The following is a 12,683-nucleotide window of genomic DNA, read 5'->3' as shown; positions in this document are numbered from 1 at the left end:
AAGTTTAGAATATGATTTAGACATAGAATTATTCATAGAAGGAAAAGACAGGATAATTAACGAAATAGATAACTTAGAATTTAATATCAGATATAGTACAATTAGAATAAATTATTACAAAGAAATTTGCAGTATTACAATTATTTTAGGATAAAATGATAAACTATGAATATTTAAAATATTGGAGACAAGATACGAAAGAAATAAGATTAACAGAAATACTTATGAAAGAGAATTTAATTGAATATTTTAGAACAAAAGATATAGAATATTTAGAATACCTTAAAAATAATATACAAAAATTACAAAGACTAAGAGAAAAAACTAAAGAATATTACAGTAAAACATTTAATCAAATATCATTTAATCACCACCAACATATGAACATCAATAAGACTAAAATAAATAAATTAAAAATAAAAATATTTAGAAAAGTGAAGAAACATCTATGCACAAACCAATAATAGATCTATTTAGGTTACGTTATCCGCACCCCCAACAATAACAATCAAATAGGTGATCACATCGTTATCTTATTTTTTCTCATTTTACCTTTACATACTATTTAAATAATTTTATTTTATATTTTATCCTACTTTTTCATAGAAGCCCTATCATGTATCCTATTTTTCTAATAGATTTATCCTTTAATTATTAATGTGTAAAATTATATAAAATAAAAAGTAAGACAATCTATCTAGATATTATATTCGTTAAAAACAATACAGTATGCTGCAATACCATTACAACAAATACATTATGAAACAATACTAACAACCGTTCAAATAGAGTGTAAGTTTAGGTATATTTTTATTTTGTTTTGAATAGTCCAGCTTATTATTATTTTTTAATCCTTTTTCCTTTTTTTTTTGTTATTTCCAAAGCATATTCTTTGCTAGCGTTTTGATCTTAGATTTCTAATATTTTTGGATAAAGTTTTCGATAAAGTTTCACCATATGTTTGATCATAATTTTGAAAAAAAGTATTTGATTTTTTTCTTAAAAATATGATTTATACCCATAATTTCTAAAATTATTTAAAATATTCGTAATTTTGTATTATCATCTTATAATGAACATGCTTCATAAAAAAAATTAAACTCATACATTATAAGCTTCATTCTCCTTATAAATAATTTCATAGATCAATATTGGATATTGAAGTGTTTTACTATCTCATAAAGGAACATTCAGTTTTTCTATTTACTTTGCTTTTATCAAGTTCTATACAATAATACTTAATGAGGTTTATTAATGGGGTTGATTGCCAATATTAATTGAGGATAATAAATGATGGGTGATTTTTAGAAAATATAAAAATTTGGAGTAAAATTTAAATTTCTAAAGTTTCAAAAAGTAAAATTGACCCCAAAACTACTCCCTCTGTTTCAAATAGTTGACATTTTTTTAAAATATATTTATTTCAATTTAGTTGTCCATTTTATGAAATTAAGAGAATTTTATTTGCTTTTTCAGTACTATCCCTTTTACTAAATGACTAAGCAAAATGTATATATTCAAATTTTATATTTTCAAATCATAATTAATAAAACTAATTTGGTAAAATAAACTCATAATAATTATTTTTCACAAGGGAGTGTCAAGTTAATAAAAAACAACTATTTTAAAATGGAGTGAGTTAAATAAATTTCTAATAAATATTTTATTAAGAAGAGTATTAACTCAATAAATGTCAACTATTTTAAAACTAAGAGAATAAGTAATTTTTTCTAATTTTTGAGAATTTGGATTTCCAAACACTTTTTGTCAAGTTTTTTTTTTCATACTACTTTCACTGTCTCAATTTATATATTATTTTTTGGATTTTAAAATTCAAACAAATTTATCCATTATTCTTATATACATTTTAAAATATTTTTAATTGTCAATTCTTTTACTAGTTTCTAAATATATAAATTTTATTTAATAAAAGTTGAGAAGAATTCCGTCCAAATTAAGTATGTACTTTTTTTATGGTAAAGTGGAGCTTCATCTTCTTTTGAGTGTTCAAAGTAGTGAAGGAGACTGTGTCGGTAAAGGGATGGTTACAAGAGAATAGTATCAGCAATTCAATACAGAAGATGTATTCTCAAGAATCATCGGTACGCCCTTTGCTTTGCTTTCTTCATTCTCCTGCCCCTATACCCTTCACATGTTTAATTTGAACATAATGGGGTTAATCCTTTGCTAAACTTGTTATTAGGAGCTTTTTATTATTCTTAATTTTATGCTAATTCCATGACATGATTTCAGAGAAATTTGATTAGTAAAGGGTTTAAAATTTGAATAATCCACACCTCATTTCCCAATCGTGATGGGGTTGCACCAGTTATCTCCTCTTAGTCCCTTTTTTGTTTGCACTGGCTATGGATGTACTTACGTGTCACATTCAAGGAGATGTGTCTTGGTGCACATAATTCTGATTGACGAGACACAAGGGAGAGTTGAAAGGTATTAAGTTGAGCATTTAGTGATGTGTCCTATGAAGCGGACGCGGATGTGAGGCTTGACACACAGGTCATCCCTAGGAGAGGAAGTTTCAAGTACCTAGGTCAGTGATCAAAGGTAATGAGGAGATTGATTAGGAATGAAGATATTTTGAGGATAAGTTAGGAGCAGATCCCGTGGAGGATAAGATGTTGAAAGTGAGGCTGCGATGATTCAGGCATGTAAAGAGGAGAGATGCAGATGCGGCGGTTAGGAGGTGTGAGAGGTTGGTCGTAGTAGGCTTGAAGAAGGGTAGAGGTAGTCCTAAGAAGTATTGGTGAGGTGATTAGGCAGAATACGGCGTATCCCCAGCTCACCGAGGACATGACCCTTGATAGTAGGGTGTGGAGGTCGAAAATTAGGTTAGAAGGTTATTTAGTAGGTAGGCATTTTCGTTCTCTTTCCTAGAGTTTTAGTATTGTTTGTTTCTTTCCTTTTGTTTCAGTATCTTATTATCTTGATCTTGTTTCTATTTGTTGCTATTGCCTCTTTTTCACCCTTTGCTCGGCCAAGGGTTTTTCGGAAGCAACCTCTCTACCTTCTCAAAGGTAGGGGTAAGGTTTGCGTACACTCTACTTCTCCAAACCCCACTTGTGGGAACACACTGGGTTTGTTGTTGTTATTGCCAATACATTGTTAAAAGTAGATTGTCTAGATCCTGCTTAGTTGCTAATAAGTTTCCTAAATTCATATTGTCCAATTATGTGAGTGTTTAAAGGTTTCCTTTGATAAAGTAGGGTGCGATTAAATGCGCATTTCATAAAGCAAAAGCTTGCACATGCTATGAACTGTGAAAATTTATTAGGCTGTGAAAATCTATTAGGCTGTCTGGTTCTGATTATGGTGCAATTAAATGTGCTTTTCACAAGGCAAAAGATTGCACATGTAATGAACTAAGAAAATCTATCAAGCTGTAATTATGTCAATTGTTAATGGTTAATAAAACAAAAGAAGAACTTTTCCTTTTTAAGGTTTTAATATGTTTGCTTGTGTCCTTTTAAGAAAAGTTCTAATTATGCCAATTTTGATCTTAGGGCCCTTTTTTGTTTGGTGCATATTTAAATTATAACTATTTTGAAATGATTTAATATTTTCAAACATGGAGTGAAATAATAAAATGATATTTCACACCCTATTAGTGGCCGTCACTCTTTGGAATTAGTCGAGGTGCAGACAAACTATCAAAAATAACATAAAGGGAACATCCAAAGTAATATGTATCTTTAATGAGTCCATATCCAAGTGCAAATAGCGTTCGAACTACCACACACCATGGACTGTGATTGATAGTTTGACAAACACTTTCATATTATGTGTCAATGCACCTGGCAAAGTTGATTGAACAAATATCATGTTAATAAGCAAGGAATAACATGGTCATGACTATATCGTGTTTCAAATGTTCAAAGAAGTAACATAGTACTAATAACATGTCTCTATTTGTTAAGAGAGTCTAACCAGGATTAGTAACAAGTTGATCTTTAGAGCGTATATTGTATTGATAAGATCCTGAATAGCAAGTCACACATGAAAATTTTTAGGCAAATAACTAAGTATTAACATCGGATTTCAAACACAATACTTTTGTAGACGGATACAAGCGTAACCATAGTTTAAAATTGGTTATAGGGGTATTAGTTATATGAAAGTGACTATTTAATATTAAGAATGAGCTTTTTGCTAGTGAGAAAGAACTGACGTTGAGCTAACTCAACCTCAAAAGCTAAGTTCCTGAGGGGATGATTGCCCAAAATCATATAAGGAGTCCAAGGACCTCTAGTCCCACCAACGTAGGACTCCAACCCCCGTCTGCGGATAGGAAAGGTAGCTTATAGACTCAAGCGACCAGCTAGGTGAAAATGAACCCTGAGCGGGGAGAGGTCGAGTCGTGCCCATTCTCTATTCGGGTAACGTATAGCCTATTCACATTAGTGAAACTGTTGGATGCATAAGGGAAGTGTATGTTTGTAAGACCTTAGTCGGGATGCATAGGTGAGTCAACCTTCGAGCACAGAAGAGCGTGGTAAGAGGGAGAATGGGCACAACCCCACTAGCAGCCCGCGTTTCCGATCCGAAGGAAAGTGTAAGAGTCTGGCTCTGATACCATGATAGATGGATCTTGAGTATAACTCAAACTCAAAAGTTAGCTCATGAGGGAGGATTGCCCAAGACTATATAGGGAGATTAGAGACCTTGAATCTCACTGATGTTGGACTCCAACACCGAGAAAATGGAGAGAAGTCTATTTTTGGTATTCAAAACTTAAATTTATGATGTTTTGGAAGAACTTCTTAATGGGTATCTAATTGATTTTGCAATCACAAACTTTTAAGTTATAATTTATAATCTTAAAGTCAACAATAATAATCTTATCAGTTAAACCTTAACTATCTGTAAAATTTGTCCTTGTAACATAGGCACTCTTATTTCAATTATTTATGCTCATTAGTAGCAGAATCATTATACTATTTATTCCATGTTGGTTATATGAATTGGAATGTATGACTGTATGTTTCATCTAATATTTCATAGTTTGTAAAACAGTGAATCCAAAATCAATAATAAAATGTGAAGTTAATAATATCTACAGTAAAAGTTAGCAGTTTCGAAAAAAAAAAGTTGATAACATCTGTTAGAATATGAGTAGGAATGAGAATAGCATATAAAATTCTACTTGGAAAAGGATTGTAATGTAGTGTCCTATTAGGAAAAGGATTGGAATGTATTGTTTATAAATAGGGCCTCAATGTAATAATGTAGTTACAACAATTTCAATAATATTTTCTCTATTAATTCTCACATGGTATCAAAGCTTCCACGATCTTGGTAAAAGAATTAAAGAGTTTCCGCTGCCGGCGGGCGGCTATAATCCATATATGCCGCCCGTCTGGCCAATGATTATGTTAGCAAAAGTTGGATCACTGATTCACTCTGTATCTTTTTAGTGACTATTTTCTCATATCTTTGCGTAGCACCATGCATCTGTCTGGTGATTACTTTTTCATATCTATTTTTCTTAGTACCGTACTTCTTTTCGGTGACTATTTTCTCATATCTGATTTGCGTAGCATCGTGCATCTTTTCGGACTATTGTCTCATATCTGAGTTGCATAGCACCATGCATCTTTCTGGTGAATCCTCATATTTAATTTACATAGTTCCGTACGTCTTTCCGGTGACTCCTCAGATTTTTTTCAGTAGGGTCGTGCCATCATTCCGACCCTGCCCATATAATTTCTCTTTTCCAGTAGGATCGTGCCGTCATTCCGACCCTACTCATATAATTTCAGTTTCTCAATAGGGTCGTGTCATCATTCCGACCCTACACATATTTCTCTTTTTCAGTAGGGTCGTGGCATCATTCCGACTCTACCCATATACTTTTTTTTTCCTCAGATTGTAGTCACTTTTCAGCCATCAAATCTAATAATCCGGCGTGTGAGCATGTTTCGGCTAAGTTTCCGGTGACTTTCATGTTCAAGATCTACTCGTCTCTTGATTTCGAGATGACCCGTATATTTTATGTCAGTTTTCGGCAATTTTCCAGCGACACATCGACTTTACGGCAATATTTACTACTTTTCGGATCATTTTTTCAGGTTTTTCCATTTCAATTGAGGTCTCCTAGACGTCCAAAGCAGTCCTTATCAGTTTTCTTGCAGATATCTTCACCAAGTCCCTCACCAATTCTCATATTAGTTACATCCATAACAAGCTTGGTACATATGTCTTCTATGCACCAGCTTAAGGGGGAATGTTAGAATATGAGTAGGAATAAGAATAACATATAAAATCCTAGTTGGAAAAGGATTGTAATGTAGTGTCCTATTAGGAAAAGGATTGAAATGTATTGTCTATAAATAGGGCCTAAATGTAATAATGTAGTTACAACAATTTCAATAATATTTTCTCTATTAATTCTCACAACATCTATAGCAATACTAGTGAATTTAAAACATCTGAAATGAATCAGAAGACATTGTTGTTGAGCTAGAGAGCCACACTTATTCTTTACAAATCACCTATTTCTTCATTATCGACTAAGTTATTATTTCTAATGTTAACATTCATTTAAAGATTAAGGTTCAACGGTACTGGATTCATTAGCTTGAACTAAAATAATATAGACTTCAAAAAATCATGAGCACTTGTATGCCAAACATTTAATCATCTATAAAGCATATTTAGGTTATAATTTTCCATGTAATGCAATATGGATTCGGAATGTGCTGAGGAAAGTGTCTTTCGCTTTGCTAGCTGCTAGAGGGTTGATTTTGACAGTGGAAAATCTTAGAAAGCTAAGGCTGTGTGCGTTATTTGGTGTTACATGTGTAAGGAGGCGGGTGGGGACGTGGATCATCTTCTTTTACATTGCGGGTTGACGACGAGGTTATGGTGGGATATGTTTAGCAGTGTAGTTAGTTCAACACTTCATGGTAATGCTATGTATTGTGAAAGAGTTATGTACAGCTGAAAGAACAGGAGGAGGAAAAGACACAGGGTTTGGAACATGGTTCCACTTGCATTAATGTGGGTTATTTGGAGAGAGAAATAAGAGGGCTTCTGAAGGAGTAGAGTCGAGTTTCTCTTAGTTGAGGAGTAGTCTGCATTCCCTTTTTTTGTTTTGTGCACACCAGAAGTTCCTTGTTGCAAATGATTGGGTGGAGTCTGTACAGAATCCTATTGTTTTTTAGATTATTTACCTTTGTTATATCCCTTGTATATGGCTACTTATGCCGTGTTTATTGGTTGAAATACTCTTGATTTAGAAAAAGGGAAGGTTAAAGCGTAAAACAAAGATGGATTCCTGTTTACTTAAACAAAAAATATAATCCTATAAGCCCAATAAAAAATGGAAATCTTCGACAAGTGGCAGAGAGATGCACGTAAGTTTTACTTTTTCTGGTTGTGATTCGTTTTCTAACTCTCTATTCCTGTTTTCCTTATCCTTTCCTTTTTATTGTTCCCCCTTCTGTTCTTTCCTCTTGTTTGGGCACAACAATTTCCCATCGTAGTGCAAACTAAGGGGTCGTTTGGTTGGAAACAAGTTATCCTGAGATTACTAATCTCGGGATAAGTAATCCACCCTCAAGAAGGGATAAAAATAATACTACAATCCCGGAATGAGTTATCCCATGAATTTTCCCAACCAAACATGGGATAAGTTCATCTTCCCGGGATTAGTGATCCCTTATCCCTCCTACCAAACGACCCCTAAGTGATTTGTTGCCCGTAGGTATCGAGGCAGCTGGTTCGGTTCTTCTCATGGCAACCACTTAAACCAAACTAACTTACCTTTATCCTCCTTTTTCGTAGTCCTAATTTATATAAGCATAAATTACGCTACGCCATAAACATCTATCTCTACATTTTACAAGAAGAAGGTGTTCCTTTGCTCTGTGAGCAGCTAGGTACTTCTACTTAGTAGAAGTGTATCTTGTGAGAATACCCATGGCTGACATGACAGATGCGAGTTTTCTGCCAAACTTATGAGTGCGTGTCTGCGTGAGTTTTTTTTTTTAAGCTGAAAACACTTTCCTTTTCTCACTCCCACCTTCCATGGCCGACCTTCACCTCCTTCACCATCTCTGCACCATTTCAGATATACAACAACTCACAAATACCATTAAATTACACCAGCTGCCACCTTAACCATCGGACCCGTTTCAAAGGAGAAAATAATAAAAAAGTGGAAGGTTGATGCCAAAGAAAGAAACATTCTGGTCTGGACTTTTTCTCACTGGAAAATATTCTGGCCTACACTCAGCATTGTCCCACGTAAATGTTGCTTCTGTATTTAGCTGCTAAAAAATAACTAAATAAAATTTTAAAGAAAAATGGGTTATTGTTAATTTTTTTTTTAAATTTTTTATAATAGAATCTTGAATAAATAGTTACCCTGAGTGACAAGCTTAAGACAAGGGCAAGTTCTCTTCAATAACCAATATACTGCTAGCGTCTCTGCATTTTCTGTGTGAACAATAGATGAAGAGGTGGGGAGAGCAGCAGAGATTGGGATAAAGAAGCTGGAAAAAGAGGAAGGGGGTGGGGGGTGAGCCAAGGGGCAAGGAGAAGAAGCAGTAGGGGATGGGGACTTATGCCCTCCTCTTCTTGGTATTATCTATATACCTCAGCTAAAACGTGCTACCTGCTGATCTATTTGCATGAAGTTTTGTGTTCTTGTATGATTTCTTTTTTTTTTTTTGTTGGTTTTATCATTTGTTCATAGTGTAAAAAATTATATTTTTGTTTTTGGTTGATGGGAATTGCTTTTATGTTTGTTTTATGGTGGCACCTGTACCACTTGTGTACTTAAGTATCAATGAAATAGACAGATGATGCTAATAATCTGCCAGATATTTGGACTTAAAAAAAGAACCTTAAGAAGATTGAGCTGAAGCACAGGAATTTGGTAGCGGTTTATCTCATATTTGATTGAGAAGTTCATAACTAATCAACCAAAAGATTCCAAGTTTTTGATTACTTTTAAGTAAAATGCAATGACTAGCACATTTGGTTCTGAAGCATTTCGTCTGACAAGAAAGGCTAGCTCAAGTGGAAAGCAGTCTCCACCTCCAACCTTGAGATTGGGTGATTGGGTCACCAAGGGAACAAGGTGGAGAGGATCAGTTTTGACTCCTAGGGAGAGAGGTCTGGGGTTGGTCGATTTAGGTTACCATAAAATAATTAAAAGATTCTGAACTTTCATCTTGATTTAGTTGATCTGGTCAAATATAGAGCCGCAAATGGAGGAGCACTTACACTGATTAAAATCATCTTAATAATCATAACACTTGAAATAGACCAAACAATACATAGCTGTGATAAAGAAAATTGGGAAGGACTGAGAAAACAGATATGCTACCCCCACCCTCCAGCCCCACCCCCACCCCCTAGAAGTACACCTGAACTTTATAACACCTGTTAGTTATTATTTCTGGCTCCAAGAAAAGCTGCGACACGCTGATACATAACACGATGCTTTTGGAATTCACGCATGTGAGGAGTTTCTCTCCGAACAATATTTTCTTCGTCATCGTCATTATCATCGTCGTCGTCGTCATCCGTCGACTCCTCAGATGATAAATCAGGTGGAGGTAGTAACTCCCCTTTATCTAGCAAAACGAGGCTTTCCTCATAAATGTCATAATAAAAAGAGTATCGAGTGCCAGCAATATAGGTGCATTCCGTTGTTTGTGTCTCAGGACTATACAAAGCTAGCATCCCTGTTATTTCTGACAACATGATTTTACTATCAAAGCCCACTACCATGCCCAAATGCCCATGGCCAAGTGCAACATTATATTCCTTGCTCCACGAATCTGTGTCCATACTTTTTCATTACCCAGATGGAGCAACTGCTGCTCCTAATACGTGTATTATAATGATACACAACAAGTGATTCCCCACACACTGAAGCATTCAGGTTTGTAGGTGGTTCCTCAACCAAATCTTCTGGTAATGATAATTCCTGAAAAATCTCCTCATTGAGATCAAATATCATAAGCAAGTTATCCACCCTTCTCTCCCCAATTCTCTTGTATGCGGTCCAATGAACTTTTCCGCAAACTACAGCTTGTGTCCAGAAGTACTCAACTACACCAATATCTGGAATTAAACCATCAAAGTCCTTCCAGATTCCTGAACTCAGTGCATATATCTCAACCGTAGGTGGCAGCAAGTGTTGGCAATCACCATGAGCATAGGCCATCCTCACAACCTTGTAATCTCTTGTTTTTATTGCACAGCCAAACCCATAGACAAACATATGTGTCCCTGAGTTGTCACTGCAAAGAGGAGTCACTGGTAGGGTGAGGCACCTGTTTATCCTAGGGTTCCAAAGTACCACACGGTTTTCAGATTCAAATAAATAACTTCACACAAAAAACACCATTGCATATAGCAACAATCCTACAATAGAAATAATCTGGCACTCTGCCATTAAAAGGGGATTCTAATGATATTTGAGTGTCAAAGCCTGATGCATCAGTGAGTACAATTTTTTCCCTCTTGAAAGCTGTGCAGAAATATCTCATGATATCATGTGTAGGGGGTTTTGGGAGAACAGACTCTTGTGTATGCAGCCATATGAATTCAGGGCTTGAAATTTGTGAGTCCCAAGATTTTGATAAACACTTAAATCGGAGGAGAGATTTGAGTGGGAGCTTTGAGAAGATTTGGTCCATCACATCTTTAATTAGATATTCCGACATTTTTCTTCGGGTGTGAAGTTGAAGAGTTTGCTCTTTTTTACTTTCTTTCTATTGTTTAATAAGAAGGGTTGGGTGGGGGAGAAATGCTCTGGAAAGAGAGACTGCTTGCTGGGTGTGGGCAGGTTTTTGAAGTATCGATAATGAAGAGAGCTTCAAAAGAAAGTTGTGATGGTAAGAAGTCAGAGGAAGCCCTATTTATACAAGGTAAATAGAGAAGAGTCTAAATTTTGTACCAAAAACAACAAATGGATTCTAATCTAGATAGGTAAATTGTTTAATAACTTGCTTAAGATCGCTCCTCACATTTAGGAAACGAGATTCCGAGAATTTATTTGAGCTTAACAATCAAAAAGAATTAGGAAAAGAGGCAAATATAGCCCTAAACTTTGCAATTTAGAGCCGATATATCCTTTGTTAGAAAAAGTGGTGCATATATATATCCTCACCGTCTAACAAATGGTGCATATTTATCTTTCTTTTTGGCAGACCTGTATTTACTGCATTACAAAAAAATAATTCTAAAATTGGGTTTTGATTCCAAAAACGTTACGCAAACTTTAAAAAATTACCTCACCCTTTTTTGACGCTTTCCAACCTGACCCAAATGAAAATAACTCAATCCCTCTTCTGTTCGCAGGACAAAAATATCCTCTTCAAACCCAACATGGCTTTAGTTATCAGCACCCTGAATGGCGCTTCGCATGCCAATCGCGTCCATGATTTCCAGCTTCAGGTTAAATGGCGCCATCATGGGGCTAGGCGCCCTCTGTGTGTGCAACTCCTTTCAGGCGTTCAGCAGTTGGCGCCATGGTTGGTGCGCCGCCTGCCTTAGGCGTGTGGCAGCTTCTTCCCCTTTTTGGTTCTTGATGAATTTTCCTTCCCGTTTTAGCTAAATGTCCCTGAATCATCAAGTGACAATCGTTAGCATAACATCACCATATTAGTTAAGTTACACATTTTAAATCCAAAATATAAGCATGAAGCGCAGTAAATGTGTCGGGAAAATGACAAAATATATAAAATATGGCAACATTAATACTATAAGTAACAATAAAATGTTCTAAAAGATCGTGGCAAAGAACTTTGTTGACTCCTCAAATGCTAATAGGCGCGCGCATAACATGGAACAGAGGGATTGGTATTTACTATTTAGTTAGAGGAGGCTATTCATTGGATTGTGTATTATGGTAAATTGGTAATACAGATGGAGTTTTGGGATAAGCTATTGGTTCATAATTTATGAAACTTTTTGAATTGGTGTTTTCTGTATGAGCTAGTGCGTGAATCTCCATGTGGACATGTCTGTTAGTTTATGTGAGGATTGGGTTCGAGCTGTTTAATGCTGTTTTTTTTGAGGTTTTTGCGTTGAAGAAACTTATGCTGGATATTTGGTGTTACTCTAGGCTTGTATTGGACAATGCCACATTCCACCCAAAAGTTTCTCACTTGCAGGATCAAAGATGGTCTCACGAGGAGTCCCTCAAATTCTGGATACTTCACCCCAAGCTATCTGATGGACAGTCTGCACAGAAGGGAATAATGGATTTTTAAAGCGACAGAGAAACTTTCTTGTTAAGCTGAAGTTTTTTTGTTTGCTGGTTTTTTTACAGAGTATAGATGCCATGTTAGACATGACGTTGAAATTGTACTACTTGTAATTACTTTTGTGGTGCACTAACTTAGTGCTTATCCATCTATAATAATATACCTTATGATGTAATATTTTAATTATATTATACTAACATAATATTCTCTCTCTGCGCGCTCCCTTTCTCTTTTCCTTTAACGTTCCTTTTTAAACGGTCGTGACAGACCGGCCGACGGGAAGGACGGTAAGGTCTCTCTCTCTCCCTTGACCTCTCCCTCTCCCCAGATCAACTTCTCCCTCTCCCCAGACCGGTCTGCATCTCGTTACTGTTATTGCCGGAGTATTTTGGGGCTTCCTCCGACCGGCAGAACTGGTTTAAAACAGGTAAAAAAACC

General features: G+C 35.4%; 1 protein-coding gene across 4 annotated transcripts; it reads left to right on the top strand.

The window, feature by feature from the left end:
- The first annotated feature begins 1,890 nt into the window (after positions 1-1,890).
- LOC107863781 lies at positions 1,891-12,458 on the top strand. 4 transcript variants are annotated; one of them, XM_016709916.2, is made up of 3 exons: positions 1,927-2,102; positions 11,338-11,510; positions 12,153-12,458. In XM_016709916.2, exons 1-3 carry the CDS (start codon positions 2,082-2,084, stop codon positions 12,238-12,240), a joined length of 282 nt encoding a protein of 93 aa, XP_016565402.1. In that variant the 5' UTR covers positions 1,927-2,081; the 3' UTR covers positions 12,241-12,458. The 4 variants fall into 4 exon arrangements, 3 of the variants coding, with proteins under 3 accessions (XP_016565402.1, XP_016565399.1, XP_016565398.1); XM_016709913.2 differs by having other exon boundaries at positions 11,338-11,514; positions 12,104-12,458; XM_016709912.2 differs by having other exon boundaries at positions 1,928-2,102; positions 12,104-12,458.
- Positions 12,459-12,683: the final 225 nt, after the last annotated feature.

Source organism: Capsicum annuum, chromosome 3 (assembly GCF_002878395.1).
Source record: "Capsicum annuum cultivar UCD-10X-F1 chromosome 3, UCD10Xv1.1, whole genome shotgun sequence".
NCBI classification, from domain to species: Eukaryota; Viridiplantae; Streptophyta; class Magnoliopsida; order Solanales; family Solanaceae; genus Capsicum; species Capsicum annuum.
The sequence above is the reverse complement of the archived record's forward strand: the minus strand, read 5'-3'. Positions and strand labels throughout refer to the sequence as shown.

Coding starts and splice junctions, on each gene's coding strand:
- LOC107863781 (XM_016709912.2), top strand. CDS start 2,082: ATGTATTCTCAAGAATCATCG. Junction 2,103..11,337: donor TGTATTCTCAAGAATCATCG/GTACGCCCTTTG, acceptor TTCTGTTCGCAG/GACAAAAATATCCTCTTCAA. Junction 11,511..12,103: donor GTTCAGCAGTTGGCGCCATG/GTTGGTGCGCCG, acceptor GTGTTACTCTAG/GCTTGTATTGGACAATGCCA.